The sequence below is a fragment of the Natator depressus genome, chromosome 6, assembly GCF_965152275.1.
Source record: "Natator depressus isolate rNatDep1 chromosome 6, rNatDep2.hap1, whole genome shotgun sequence".
Taxonomy (NCBI): domain Eukaryota; kingdom Metazoa; phylum Chordata; order Testudines; family Cheloniidae; genus Natator; species Natator depressus.
In genome coordinates this window covers 116,949,989-116,964,452 of record NC_134239.1, presented here as the reverse complement: position 1 = coordinate 116,964,452, position 14,464 = coordinate 116,949,989, and the positions used below count along the sequence as shown (strand labels likewise).

Here is a 14,464-nt window from a genome sequence, read left to right as displayed (position 1 = left end):
CCACACTCTCAGCCTCACACATTTTGAACAAGAGGGGACAATACAGAGATTTATTTGACTCTACAGGTGGGAATGCTCAGGGAAGAATAACTGTTTCCGAACTCAACCAGGAGCTGGACTTGATGACATGGGATGGATCACTTGATAATTACCCGGTTCTGTTCTTTCCCTCTGAAGCATCTGGCACTGGCCACTGTCAGAAGACAGAATACTGGGCTAGCCGGACCATTGCTCTGGTCCGGTGTGGGCCATTCATATGTTCTTAACCCTGACTGGGGAGAATGGGGATAAACTCACTATGATGGTTTCAGACAGTCCTTTGGAAGAGATTCCACGGGGTGCTGGACAGCAGTTCTGAAGGCTATAGACAGATCTAATGAGATCAGCATGGGGTATCTGGTAACCCTGAGATCATACCTCACTGGAGCGGGGTGGCTACCCTGCTCCTAAAATAGAAGGGGTTAAAAGCTGCCCTGGGGAGGGCTGTGGCTGGGGATGGCTGATTGAGGAAGGAGCTGCAGCTGGGCCACGCCCCAATCAGGCCCCAGCTGGCCTGTATAAAAAGGCTGTGAGCCAGAGGCCCAAGGAGTCTTTCTCCAGACTAGGAGAGAGCAGGGCCTGGCTGACAGGGTACTGAGGGTGGTGCCATGCTGGAGAAGGAGCAGGCTGGCAACTCCCCAGGCTGCAGGGCCTGGTCCAAGGCCCATAGAGGTACTGGGAGACAGAGGAAGGCAGCAGGTCCAAACCCCCTTGCCTATGATGAGTGGCCTTTACACTGCGGTCTGCCCCAGGGAGTGGGGGCTTGGGGATGACTGGCAGTCACCCAGACTGAGGCAAGGTGGGGATAGTGGGTTGGGGGTTCCCCAGGAAGGGGAGACCTAGAGGCAGAGTGTGGGGGTACTGCCAGGGGGCACAACCCCAGAGAAAGGGGCACCAGGGTCTGAGGGACATGGGGGGCCAGAGCTGTGTGGATCACTGGCCTGCACAGGGTGCTCCAGGCTGGAAAAGAGCTAATTCCCAACAACTAGCAGGAGGTGCCACAATGGTGAGTGCTCCTTTACACTCACTCACCCAGCACTATCTCCATACCAGCCCCACTTCTGCAGCGTAGGTAACTAGCTAAAGACTGGATGTGATCAGCCGATGCTGGAATTGGCCTGCTATCTTCTTCTCAACTTTCACCAAGAATGGAAGGTTGGAGACCAAGTGGTATTTGGCAAGATTGTTAATGCTGAGAGCTGGTTTCTTGAGTGCATGTTGAAGGTATGTTGGCAGCTTGTCATCTCTAAGATGTTTAATTAGACATGATCTCCATGAACCAGACACCCCCACCCCCCCTGGATTTTCTCCCTCCCTCCCCCAGTTGGCTTTCATCAGCTATGCATAGCCTGTTGTTTTAAGTGGTGTCTTTGATGTCATGTATTCAAACAGCATTGGGATTGTTACAATTAAGTAGCACACCCCAGAAAATCGCATGTTAGCGGCTCCATCTCTCTAGCTGACGATAGCACTTTTTTAAAGCAGGAGTTTAGTGAAGGCCAGATTATCACTTGGCCTTATTGGCTCAGGTCTCCACCTGAACATTACAATATCATACAGGCTTTTGTGTGTGTGGCTGTGAATATTAATGGCGTTTTGGAAAGAAGCCAGCTTGAAGCTGTCTAACAGATAGCTTGAGCGCTCAAGCTACAGCAGCTATTAATAACTCTGACACAAGTGTCAGTTTTCTGCAACTCACTGACAACTCTAACTAGTGGGTAATAAAAACCCTCCAACAAAAGCTTATTGATGACAAGAAAGATTATTAGTTATATAACCTTCCTTCTAAACAAGGAGCGGGAGGGGGAAGGAAGTGGAATGTTTCAGGGGCCAAAGAAAGTACAGCAGATAAGGCAGCCCGTATGTGCTGGATGGAAACAGGAATCTGATTACCCTCATTCTGGGGCTTCAAAGTAGAGTTATGAGAACTTCTTAAAGACGCAGCCTTTATTGTCAAACCTTTCCCTTTCATAGCTTTCAAGGCTAGGAGGGATCATTGTGATCATCTAGTCTGACCTCCTGCACATCATAGGCCAGAGAACCTCACACAGTAAGTCCTGCATCCAGCCACTAAAGTCAGGTAGAACCTATTTGTTTGAGAGACATTTTTGAAACCTGCCAGGCTTCCCCACCTTGAGAACCTGGGTGACCTTAAGCAGCAGCCTAGGCAAACTTAACACTGGAGAGAAAAGGAAGGGCAACAAGATCTGCTCCTCAAATGTTGTGCCAGATACTCAGCTGGTATAAATTGGGATAGCCTCACTGAAGTCAATGGAGGTAGGCTGATTCACAGTAGCTGAGAATATGGCCCTGGATTTGTTTAATGTAACCTTCCTTGGCGAAGTCTCATGAGCCTGATGTCAGACATCACAGGTACAAGGGGTAGGCTGTATCCAGGATAAGGAAGTCCAAGGAGAATGCACCCATTCTCCAGCCAGAAAGCCGGCAGTTGCTTGTACTGGGCCTCCCGCAGCCTCCTCTAGGCACCACTAGCAAAGGAGGTTTGAAAAGTGAGTAGAACATAATAGTAGAGCTTCTCTTGTGTGGTCAGATGTGCTGGAGGAAATCATGACAGCAATACAAGTGAGTTCAGAAACCAATGAGCATTTATAGTGAATGTCTACAAAGAAAAAAAGCTGATATGTTATTATTACTATCGGTATTTATTATTTACACTCCAGTAACACCTAGAGACCCAGCCAATATCAGCGGCCCATTGTGCTAGGTGCTGTACAAACACACAGTGAGACAATCCCACCCCCAAAAGACATCAGTCTAAAGAGGCAAGACAAAGGGTGGGAGGGAAGATGATTTGTTATTTCCATTTTACAGAAGAGGACCTGGGAGACAGAGATTAAATGCAATGCCCTGGGTCACACAGGAAGTCTGGGGCAGAGCCAGGACTTGAGGACAGGCCTTCTGAGTCCCAGCCCAGTGCCTTAATCATGAAACAATCCTTCCTTTCATGACCATTCAGAATATAAATACATCCCTCATTAGAAAAATCACTGAACTGACATGGATGCTTAGACCCATGGTGTCTCTCAGCAGGAGAGTAACAATCTGTCGTCCAAACTTTGCAAAGCAGAAGCACCTGTAACGTCCATTCTTGGGAACAATTCTGCTCTTGGATATGTAATTTTCATAAAAGCCAGCTGTCACCTTATGTATTCAAAGGCAGAGTTATATCTAGATTTTTCCACAGCAGAAAGTGGAGCTGAGCAAAGAGTCAGATAAAATTTTCATGAAATTTTACCCTTTTTGTTCAAAATTTCTAATTTTGAAAATCTCTGTCCAGCTCTAGTGGATAGTATCGGATGCAAGGTGGTAACCAGCGTGCTCCACAAAATACTCCTGGGGGAATTCTGCACTACTGTGTGTGCATAATTAATGAGCCACACTAATTTTTTTTTGCACAGAAAAAAGCTTCTGGAAAGTTGCTGCAGTTCTGTCTTTTGTCCACCAGAGGGTGTTGTGGTGATAAAACACAGCAGCAGCTCCCAGCTAGCTAGGGAAGAGAGCCTAGAGAGCCTTCTTCACAGCAGGCCAGGTCAGGAGATAGGAGCTATGGGGAGACAGACAGTGTGGGGTGCTGGGTGAAGTCAGACAGGGGCTCTAAGGGCTAGTGGAGGACGACAGACTGGGGCAGGGGCTGAATGGGAGCGTAGGCACAGGGCCACAGAGGAGGGAGGTGCAGGGCCACATGGTGATGGTGGGGAGTGGGTGTCTGAGTGGGGATGGAGGGGGACATGTGCCTGACTGAATGGGAGAGGCTAGGGTTCAGCCAGGGTCTGCATGGGGGAAGCTCCCCAACAGTCCCTCCTGACCCCCAAAAAACCTGTTCCATACTTTTCCCACCCATACCCAACAATGCTCAAAGTTCACACCCAGGCTCCTTCTCAGCAATTATTTCCCTCTCCCTCAGCTCCTCCATTACCCCTGACTCCGCCCTCCCCCCAGCCTTTGCACTGCTTCTGGGAGGTGCAGGAAATATGGTTCTGCATTGTAGTGTAAGTGAATTATTATTTAGAGTTCTGTATTAATGTGCCTAGTAAGGAATCTATTTGTCAAAATACATTTTCCAAATCTTTGTCTGTTTTGTTACAGACATACTTGCTGACAGGTATTTTGAAATCACCAAAAACAATTAAAATGGTGTGATTATATTGTGTTTTGACAAAATATGCAGAATTAGAAAATATTGTGCTCAGAATTTTTAACTTTTTTGGTACAGAATTTGCCCAGGAATAACAAGTATGGGGGGGTGAGGCGCTAGGGAAAAGAGACTTTCATTCAAGGAACCACTACTCTTACAAAGAGAAGCTTAATGCCTGCAAAGGGGAAGTCAGTTTATCAACCTTGGATGGATGAAGATGTGAGTGGACCCCGTTTTTGAAAATTGAACCTCTGGCTTTAGGGGACATGGCTGACATGTAAGCCCTAGTCAGCGTGCCTCAATGAAAATAAAGACCGAGTTGGTAAGTCAATTCCACACACTGAACTGAAAGTCACTGAACTTTGTGGGTATTTTGGCTGCCGTGGGTATTCTGTCAAAGATGCATTTTTAGCTAAGCTTTGGAGAGTTATTGCCAGATAGTCACTGCTCATTGGGGATCATTTGGAAGACTATCACAAAGTCAAGTGTTTGCCCCTTATCCATATACTTGTTATCCTTGTTTTCTCTCAGAGGTGATTTGGATACAGTACTGTTGCAGATCCGGTATTGCACAGGTCACAAAATGTCTGTCCTCCTTTAAACCATTGCAAGATGGCAACACTAGCCACGACCCACTTATGAATTGTCAATATTGCACTAAAGATTGTTGCAGAATTTAGACAACTGCAACTGTACTCTTAATTAGCATCCTCTCTGTAACCCACCAAAACCATTCTTAAAAGAGAGTGAGCCTAAGACCAAATTCAGCCCTGGCATAAAAGGATATTTCCTTGACTGAACTTAAGAGGCCAGATCTCAAGGACTAGATCAGTGGGAACTTGCATGAGTAAAGACTTCCTAATTGAACCCCAGATTTATGCCTGCTCACACCAATGCTGAGTTTAGCCCCTTAAATGACTATTATGGTCCTGCCCACTCTATGATCTCCAGCATTAATTGCATAGGAAATAAGCAATAGCATCTTCCACCTCTAGGGCACCATGAACCCACCCCGGCTTAGCAGTACCCACAATTAACTGAAGGGAGTTCAGTGTAGTTCGTGTGAAATAAATTGGTGGCCTCAGTCTCTCACCTTATACCTGCCTCCCACAACCTTTGCTGTCTGTCATTCAGCTTCTTTGCATCTATAAGTGTTAGTTTGGTTCTAATCATTCAGCTCTTCCCACTCTCCCTCTTCCATCTCCTGATCTGTCTGGCCCCATCATCGGTCGGAACACTCAGTCACTGTGTACAATAGCTCCTCCTACACATGGTCGTATGTTACCCACTCCCACATTTGGGAAAAGTCTGAAGACCCTGTTAGCTCTGAAGAGCACTTCACCACTCTCAAACCTCAGTCCTTATCCCATGACTACCAACTACAGTGCAATCAGGCTCATGGTAAGACATCAGTCTGGGGCAAATGACCAGAATTTGAGCTTCACAGAAGTTTTTAGCAGGTGTCCAGAAGAGTTTGCTTTGCTGCAGCTTAGCTAACCAAGAAGTCAGAAACAGAAGCATGTCTCAAATTGCTTTCATAATGAGTTCAGATTTATTAAGGACACAGAGAAATTTGTAAGCTGCTCAGGACATGAGAAATGCCATTTACACCACCACCACGACTGCAGAGATGGGAGCTGCAACTAGAAAAAAGTTGCAGAATTGTTAAAGGCAGTTAACATCCTGGTCAGCAGAAAGCTGCTACTACACTATTGCTCAGGGCAGCAGTCTGCCTATTCAAAGCTATACAAATCCACCATTATTCCTACACAAGTGGCACGAAGCTTTTGCAATTCAACGGACACAAAATTACAGCATTTAATAAATTACAGCTTAAATTAAAAGATATATTTCAAAGGGCAGAAGAAACTTCAAGTAAGCTTTCTCGGTAGTTTTGAGCATGCATTCTTGGGACGGGAAGGAAATCTAACTAAGAGACAAGGCTGTTTGATTTGCCTGATTTTCAAGCCCTAATCGGGGTTTAGGTGGGTAAATCATGTGTTTAGCATTAATCTGTTCAGAAATGCTATCAGAACAACTATGTTGGAAAGTTGTTTTATCTTGTGTGCTCCTGCTAACAGCTCACACTGGGCAAAATTCCTGTTCTCACAACAATCCAAACCAATCATGTATGTAGAGTGAAACAATTCAGGGATAGAAGATGCCAAATCCTCTTCTCCAACCTGGAGCCAGGGCACAGGGCATCTATGCAGCTGGTGAGGGACCACTGTTGGGGTATACTTGTAGCTGCAGTTCCCCTCTCCCCATGTGGTGGCCAGTGGATCTCTAAGCACTTGTGGATAGTGCTTGGAAACCTTGTTATGGTCTTTGTAACTAAATGAAACTCCTGCACTAAGCACAGGGAATATCACACATACTGTGGCAATGCGAGCTGGGCATAAGAGGCACGATTTTAAAGTTTTCATGGTGAGCATCCTAGTTGCATTACGCCAGCCCATAGCACGTGGTCTCCATGGAGCTAAGCTGCACAGGGGACTGTAGCCTGATCCTACATAGCCCCTCTCGGATCATCTTGACAAAGTGGGAGAGATCATCAAGAGAGACTCACAGGCCATAGAGAGCCTCTTTGATTTACATTAAATCAGTTCTTGTCCTCTTTCCAAGCAGAACCAGCATGGGAAGAAATGTTTAGTTTTTCTTTCTGATTTGACGGGCTTTTTCTTTTTTTTTTTTTTAAAGGAATTTTCTCCTGGGTTGGCTTTTGCATAAGATTTCATGCGCAGGGGACCTAGTTCAGCAAAACACGTAAACGTGCCAATTTGAAGCACATGCCAAAGTCCATTCCTATTAAACAAAGGAATTAAGCAAGTGCTGCATCAGGGTCATTATGATGCAATTATCTTCGCATTCATGTTACAGATGTTTCAGAACCCAATTCTGGTCTCACTGATATTGGTCTCAAAGCCCTCTAATTCCATTTTCCTTGATGTAGTTATTCCTGGTTTACACCCATGTAAATTAGAAGAGAAACCAGCCTAATGGGAGTTGAAGGGATTCTGCTGAGTGCGTTCAGGGCTCAGGGTTGGGAGAAATAAACCTGAAATGTACAAATTCATTGTTACTAAGCCCTTAATGCTCTTCTTGTCAATTTCAACGTGTCTGACTTCTAATTAAATGTGCCCTTTATGCATAAGGCAAGTTCACACTGTGAACTGCCTGTGGCTAGAGCAAGTTGTATTAGTACTTTTCATCTGATATGTTGCTGTGAGGCTCCTTATTACTTTACTGCAACAAATAGATCTTTAAACAACTGGCAGCTAGGAGAAGCTTATGACTCTACTGTACAGAAGGGTCAGTGATTAGAAGTATTACAGCCATAGGGTTAAATTCCGTGCTGACTTACACCACCCGCATTCCTGCAGCTACACTGGGCGGACATCAGGACAGAGTTTGGCCCAAGATGCCGAGTGCAGCTGTCCAGCAGGGGGTGGGGGCCTCAGATAGTCTCACATTCAGTAGTTGCTGTGGAACAGACCCCGCAGTCACACCGTATGGCCATAGGGTACGTGTAGGAAGGATCCACAGCAGCAGCACAATTCGGCAGCTTCACCGTAACCAGCTTAGTCTCGTTGTAGGTGCAGACTCGATGGTGCGCGTCGATGTACGGGGGATCCAGCACAGGCTTCTGTTAGGTGGGGGGAAATGCTGACATCAGACAAAGGCAAGAGGAACTCAGGACAGCTTTGAGCAGGCACGAATAGCACTGGGGCTAGATCCTGCAACCCCCACAGTCCCAGCTATCTCCCTGGGATTAATCACAAAAGGAGGGACAATTGGTTTGCAGGCCCAGGCCCATAAAGACTGGCTAGAAATAATTCTTAGGCTGAGTGCTGTATGGGTCCCCCTACACTATTTCCCTTTCGGTTTTATGACCATTTCCCTGAGAATTCTTTTGAAATGGAAGGTGCTGGCTAGGGCTGGTCAAAACCTTTTCTCTCAAAACGGATTTATTTATTTATGTATTTTTACAGAAAATTGGGGTTTCAACTAAACGAAACATTGCACAAAAAGTGACACTGCTTTCTGTGAAAATTTTGACTTTTCATCAAAAAACCCAAACACCTAAAAACAAAAAAATATTCATAAATGCCACCACAACGCTGCGTGGGAGGAGTTGTAGTTTGGATGCTGCAGTCTCCTCTAGGGGCCAGGCTCCCCAGCCAGCCGATCTAGTCCCTGAAGCACTGTGGCAATGGGGCTCCCATGATGCATTACTGAGGCTCAGCAAGAGGGGGAACCACAGTGCATCATGGGAGGTGTAGTCTGTCCCAGCCCACAAGGGAGACCAGAGCATGAGACACCTGTAGTACAACACCCATGAGATTTATTTTTCAGTTTTTGGCCAAAATAATTGTGGTTTTGACTTTCACTGAAAAGTCTAAACTGTCAAAAAAAAAAAAAAAACCTCCCCATTTTCTGATCAGTTCTAGTGCTGGGATGGGCTGCCATGGTCTGACTAGAGCTCCCTGCCCTCGGCTCAGCTGCAGCTTGCAAAGGGAGGGCAGCCTGTGCCCGCAGATGGGGATGGGAAGTTATGCCTCTGCAGCATGATCCCTCTTTTCTCCTCATGAGAAGTTTGAAAGAATGGGTGGGACAGGATGGAGAGCAGAGGGATACGAAGGAGCCAACTGGACTCCTCTGGATTCTCCTGCCCGCTCCAACCTGCAGGGGGAAGCAGCACAACCGAGTACAGCATAGGGATAGTTTAGTTTGTGTTTGGTTTCCCCTCTGTGATGTGGAAAGGGCTTGCCGTGCTCCTTATGCGAGAGAGTCCCAGACTGATCACAGACACCATGTGCTTCAGAAGTCCTTCACATTATTAAGTCCCCCATCCTGGAACTCTTTAGGAACAGGAGGGCCAAAAACTTAATGAATTTAGCTTAACTCTGCTCCAGTCGAATAAAGGCCTCTTCAACATCTGCGCTCTCCAAGGAGCAGTGGGAGCTGGTGGAGCAAGATGGCAAGATGCATGTGTCTCTCAAAGGCTCCTTAGGTTATGGAGGTGGAAACCCCTCCACCTCCCCAGTTTATTCCACAGGGGAAGGATAGCAAACAGAGGCCCAGCCTCCTCGCCCCCAGACAATAAAAGAAGGAGTAGGAAAGTCTGAACCAAAACTCAAAAACTTCTCCCCGTCAGTTATCAGCAGAATGAGTCCCTCGGCTTTACTCAGCAAAACTCCACGGACATTAATGGGATTTCCCCTGAATAAAGACATACAGATCCAGCCCATTAAATGTTTACATTACAGCAAGCTAAAATGAGTCATGAGTTTGATCTCTAATGTGTGTAGACTTGCTCTCTCACCCACTCACCCCCACACCTCCATCCAGAACAGAACTACCTCATTTTCATCCTGGGCTGCAATTTAAATGGGACCAAATTAGAAAGACATTCTCTTTGGGATTTGCTGTTTGGAACAAAATATATTACCCATGAATCAAGGGCCCCATTTTAATCTCAAAGGAATTTTCTTTCGGTAAAGTCATACAGGGCTCTTTTCCCTAAGTGTTTAAGCCGTAAGAGGCTTTCAAATTGCATAATGAGAGTATTACGTAAGCACTTTATAAATATTACCACTTGATGCAGGTGTTTCTCTTGAACAATGGTTCAAATGAATAACTCAAGGCAAATTTGTCAGTCACTGGCACATGTATTTTGACCGTCATTCACCAGACCAGGGGCCTTGCCTTCATGCTGGCTTGTTGACTTCCAAGCACAGTCTTGTCATTGTGGTTATTTGTTTGTATTATAATAGTGCATCAGGGCCCCAGTTGAGACCAGGGTCCCATCGTGGTAGGTGCTGTACAAACACATAGTAAAGACAGTCCCTGCCCCAAAGAACAGACAATCTAAGTGTGATTTATCTGCGGAGAGAAAGGAAATATCCTCGTTTTATAGTCAGGGAACCAAGGCAGAGCTAGATTAAGCAGCTAGCCCACGGCCACACAGGAAGTCCGTGGCAGAGCCAGGAGTCGAATGCGGATCTCCTGAGTCCTAGTCCAGGGGCTTCACCACAAGACCATCCTCCCTGGTGCTAGGGGAATAATTATAAGCTGCTTCCTGCACCATTTGCCGATCTCCATTTGAAAAAAAGAAAGCGACACCAAAACTGGTGCTGTTTAGAACAGTGGTTCTCAACTTGCAGCCCGCTTGTGGCCCAATCAGCGCAGAGCTGTGGCCCATGTGACATCCCCAGGGCCACACAGGTAGTATATATACTGTATGGATGCGACCCACATAACACACAGAGAGCTGCACGTGCGGCCCACAATGGTAAATAGGTTGGGAACCACTGGTTTAAAGCTAGCTCCTTAGGCCACCTCCACCCCCCCAAGGTATTGCTCACCTCCCAAGTCTCGCAGCGCCCCCAGCAGGCGTCTGTGGTGATGCGCATCCCCTTGCAGCCAGGTTTCCTAGCCAGGAAGGTGAACTCACGCACAGCGCAGCCAATGAACGTGCGCAGGTTGATGCTGGAGGCTTTGAGTGCGCTGACACAGCCAGCCAGTATCAGGAGAGGTAGGGAGCCCAGGACCACGTGACGGAGCTTCATGCTGCACCCCAAGGCGGAAAGGAGACACATAGCAGGCTGTGAGACATGCTCAGCCCCGAGGAGCTAGCACACTTAGTCCGGGGCGTGTGTACTGTGTCTGCAGTGCTGAGAGTAGGGGAGTGAAGGGGAGGAGATGGCACCATCCCCTCTTAGTCACCCTTTGCCTTTATGCATCCAGTAGTGAGGAGGAGTGAGAAGATGGCACATCCCCTTATTCCTCCCTCTGTACAACTCAGGCAGTGCTGCTAGGTAATGCAGGACAGTAGCTGGGTTTGCTATAAGTTCTGTGATTAAACTCATAAGCTTTAGCTGTAGGGTTTGTCAAGCCAGGTGAGCCACTGGTTTCCCCACCCCTGAGCATAGCGAATTTTGCAGAGCAGCAGACGAGGCAGTGCTCCAGCTTCACTGGGAATAGGGTGGAGTGGAGAGAGAGAGGCAGGGAGGAGGGAGGGAACCCGGTGTCACAGGCTCACTGAACAGCCCTGCCAGGAACAAGGAAGCAGACTGAGCCGAACAGCCAGGATCCCCTCCTTGAGGCTCACCTCTGCTGCAATGCTTGTTAAAAAATAACAGCCAATTCATAATGGCATCAGGGACAGATGGGACTTACTCTAAATATTTATAATTAGCCAGGGAGCAATTGTACACACACCTTTGTCTATAACAGTTGTCTTCTTTCCCCACCCCCCGTTCCTATGTTTCATTTGTCTTCGGACTGTAAACCCTGCTCCTGGCGTGAAGGAGGGCACTACCGCAGTATGCCTGTTGCGAAGAATACCCTGAATATTTTGCACACACATTTGTTCTCCAGAATGTAAATGCTTAATTCACTCCCTGGGGGCTGCAGCAGCACGTGCCACCTGCCATCCACACAATTTGCCAGGAGACAGAGCCGGTCAGGGCAGCTAACCTGCCAAAGCAACCCAGAAAGTGATGGTTGCTAGACAAGGAAGGGCAAGGCCAAGGTATCTGAGAAATGCCTTGATTCAGCACATCTTGTAGGCAACTTCCACTAACCAAATTTCTATGAAACCTGCTTCCCCCCAGCAAAACCCATTGGGAAAGTATCCCCCCACCCCCTTCCCAGTGCGGCTTGTCCTCCCAGAGAAGGGAGATGGAAACTGCACCAAATGAGTGAATCAAGCCCTACACCAATATACTCCTTCTGTACCTCTCAAGCTTTTATTTCATATAAAGTTTTCCATGTAAAAACCCCAGGTACTGAAATTTCACCTTGGGGGCAGAGCAAACTGTACAGAAAACAGCATTGCATCCACTGAGACAAATCCTCAGCTGGTACAACTCAGTGTCAATTGAAGTCAATGGAGGTACATCAGTTTACACCAGTGGAGGATCTGGCAGATTAAGTAGAAGCTTGACTATCTAAAGTCCCATTGACCTAACTGCTCGGTTTGGTATGTCCTTCCAAAGTTTAACCTCAGTGCATTAAGTTTTCCACACTGAAAACTTCATATTTGTACGTGTATATACACACACTGACTGTATATAGTATACACACATACGAATATGAAGTTTTCCACACTGAAAACTTCATATTCATATGTGTGTATACTATATACAGTCAGTGTGTGTATATACACGTACAAATATGAAGTTTTCAGTGTGGAAAACTTAATGCACTGAGGTTAAACTTTGGAAAGACATATAAAACGCATACATACACGCATTATATGCACATAGTGAATTAAATACATGTATGTATGAGCTAATCTTGCATTACTCCTGTAGAGAAATCCTAAAATTCCTTGTTTAAATAGTAATATTTGATGATAGAATTCAGTACAAATTGAACATTTATTCTCTGTCGCTTTAGCAAGACCTGGTTTAATCCTGAGCTGGAGCAGTGACATACAGCAAACACAGAAGTACACTTACCTAACTTGTCCGATACAAATCTGCCTATGCAGTTTTAAATTGCAGATCGTGTTTCAGAATGTCAAAGTGAATGGCAGGAGACCTGCACAGCAGTCTGTGTCAGGTTGCTCTTAGCAGATCTCCTTAGCAGCTGCTACTGGGCTGCTTAATTGCTCAAATTTATAGAAAAGGGCTTGTCAATCAAAGCAAAATAGAGGCAGATCCTTACATGAACTACCGAAGACATCAAAGACAGTGACTGTAAAGCAAGCCTCAGCTTTCCAATACTGATTAACTTAAAGGGTATTGTTTCATAACATCACCCACTGAAACAAAAGGGGTATCTTACTGAGTGACATAATTCTAGTGGAATAATGAGCATGCACTGGGGCAAGATGGATCTTCTTTGCCCCAGTGAAATCTCAACTCCTTGCAATTAGGATTGTAGTCAGACACGCAGGTAATCATTATCCCACAGTCAGCAAGAGATGGGCAAACACCACAAAGGAAGTATTCACAAACAGTCATGCACACAAAACCCAGAATTCACACTGTGCACAAGACCCATTCTAGTCACTTTCTGTGACCATCAGGGAGTGATATTTTTTTGTTTTCAAAAATGTTCACAGAAAGCAAAAGTATCCTGACCACTTATGCAAATACATCCTTGTGCCCAGGCTCACACTAGGAAATTCTTCCATTTCCCTTGTCCTGCATATAAAAGTTTCATCAGGTCCTCGGGCGGAAACAACAGGCAACATGGAACTAGGAAAAGGGGTCCAGATGCAAATCATTGTAATGCTGTCAGGATTTGAAGGTTCCATTCCCAGCTCAGTCACAAGCTCATGTGTGACCCTGGGGAAGTCATCTCACTTCCCTGCAATCTCAGTTTCTCCATCTCTAACATTCACCTTTGCTAAGTGCTCGGAGATCTGTGCATCTCAGAGAAGCACTATACAAGTGCTAGTTATTAGAACAAGCCCACCAAATTGCTCACTGTTAATCTGAAAATGTCAGTTGGTACCAGGAGCGGGACCCCTCTCTTGAGACAAAAAAAGCTTTGGACAAGAAGGCTGAGTTGAGTTACCCCCAACCACCACTGGTTTGACAAAGCCAAATTCTGCTGGCCTCCAGGACATTTCAAAGCCCATCTCTTTTCCCGGGCACTATGGTGGTGATCTGGCTGTTTGCCTTGCATGCTCTCTTGATAAGGGGTATACATGCCTCCAGAGACAGAGTCTAGAAATCAGCCAATAAATGCATTATTCATTTAGCATTCAGCACCAAAGAAGGCAACTGAGAGCTCCATCAATGTGCAGGTATGTTACACAGGTTAACAATACTCTTAATGTACTATCCAAATTTCAGGATCCTAGCTGCACTTTTCCTACAGCAATAATACAGGCTCCAATACTGCAATTGCATCCACAAGAGCAGACTCATGTGCCCATATGGAGCACATTGACTATGCTAGGCACAGGAGTCCATGACACGGATCAGTAGCGGACCAGGACCTGTGTCTATATATATTCTAATGCTGCTGAGAATATTCAGGCAGCAAGGTCTCCCTACTTTACCTTTTTACATCCTTCTGTTGGTTGCTTTTCCTGCCACAGTGCTGTCCTGCCATCCTCTCTGCCTGCAAATTACACCAGTTTATATTCACTGCCACTGACTTGAGGTACACCTCTCATGCACTGACTTTGGCTGCCATTATTTAAATTAGATGGGGGCACCCAATCTTATTGGCCATTCTCAGGCAAGACTCCCATTAGAGTCAATGAGAGTTTTGTCCAATCAAGAACTGCAAGATTTGGCCCTG

General features: G+C 46.1%; 1 protein-coding gene across 1 annotated transcript; it reads right to left on the bottom strand.

Annotated features, from left to right (window-relative positions):
- Window positions 1-5,974: 5,974 nt before the first annotated feature.
- GPHB5 (glycoprotein hormone subunit beta 5) lies at window positions 5,975-12,786 on the bottom strand. The gene is made up of 3 exons (XM_074957192.1): window positions 12,664-12,786; window positions 10,564-10,768; window positions 5,975-7,841 (listed from the first exon to the last, which is right to left on the bottom strand). The coding sequence occupies exons 2-3, from the start codon at window positions 10,765-10,767 to the stop codon at window positions 7,653-7,655; spliced, it is 393 nt and encodes a 130-aa protein (XP_074813293.1). The 5' UTR covers window position 10,768; window positions 12,664-12,786; the 3' UTR covers window positions 5,975-7,652.
- Window positions 12,787-14,464: the final 1,678 nt, after the last annotated feature.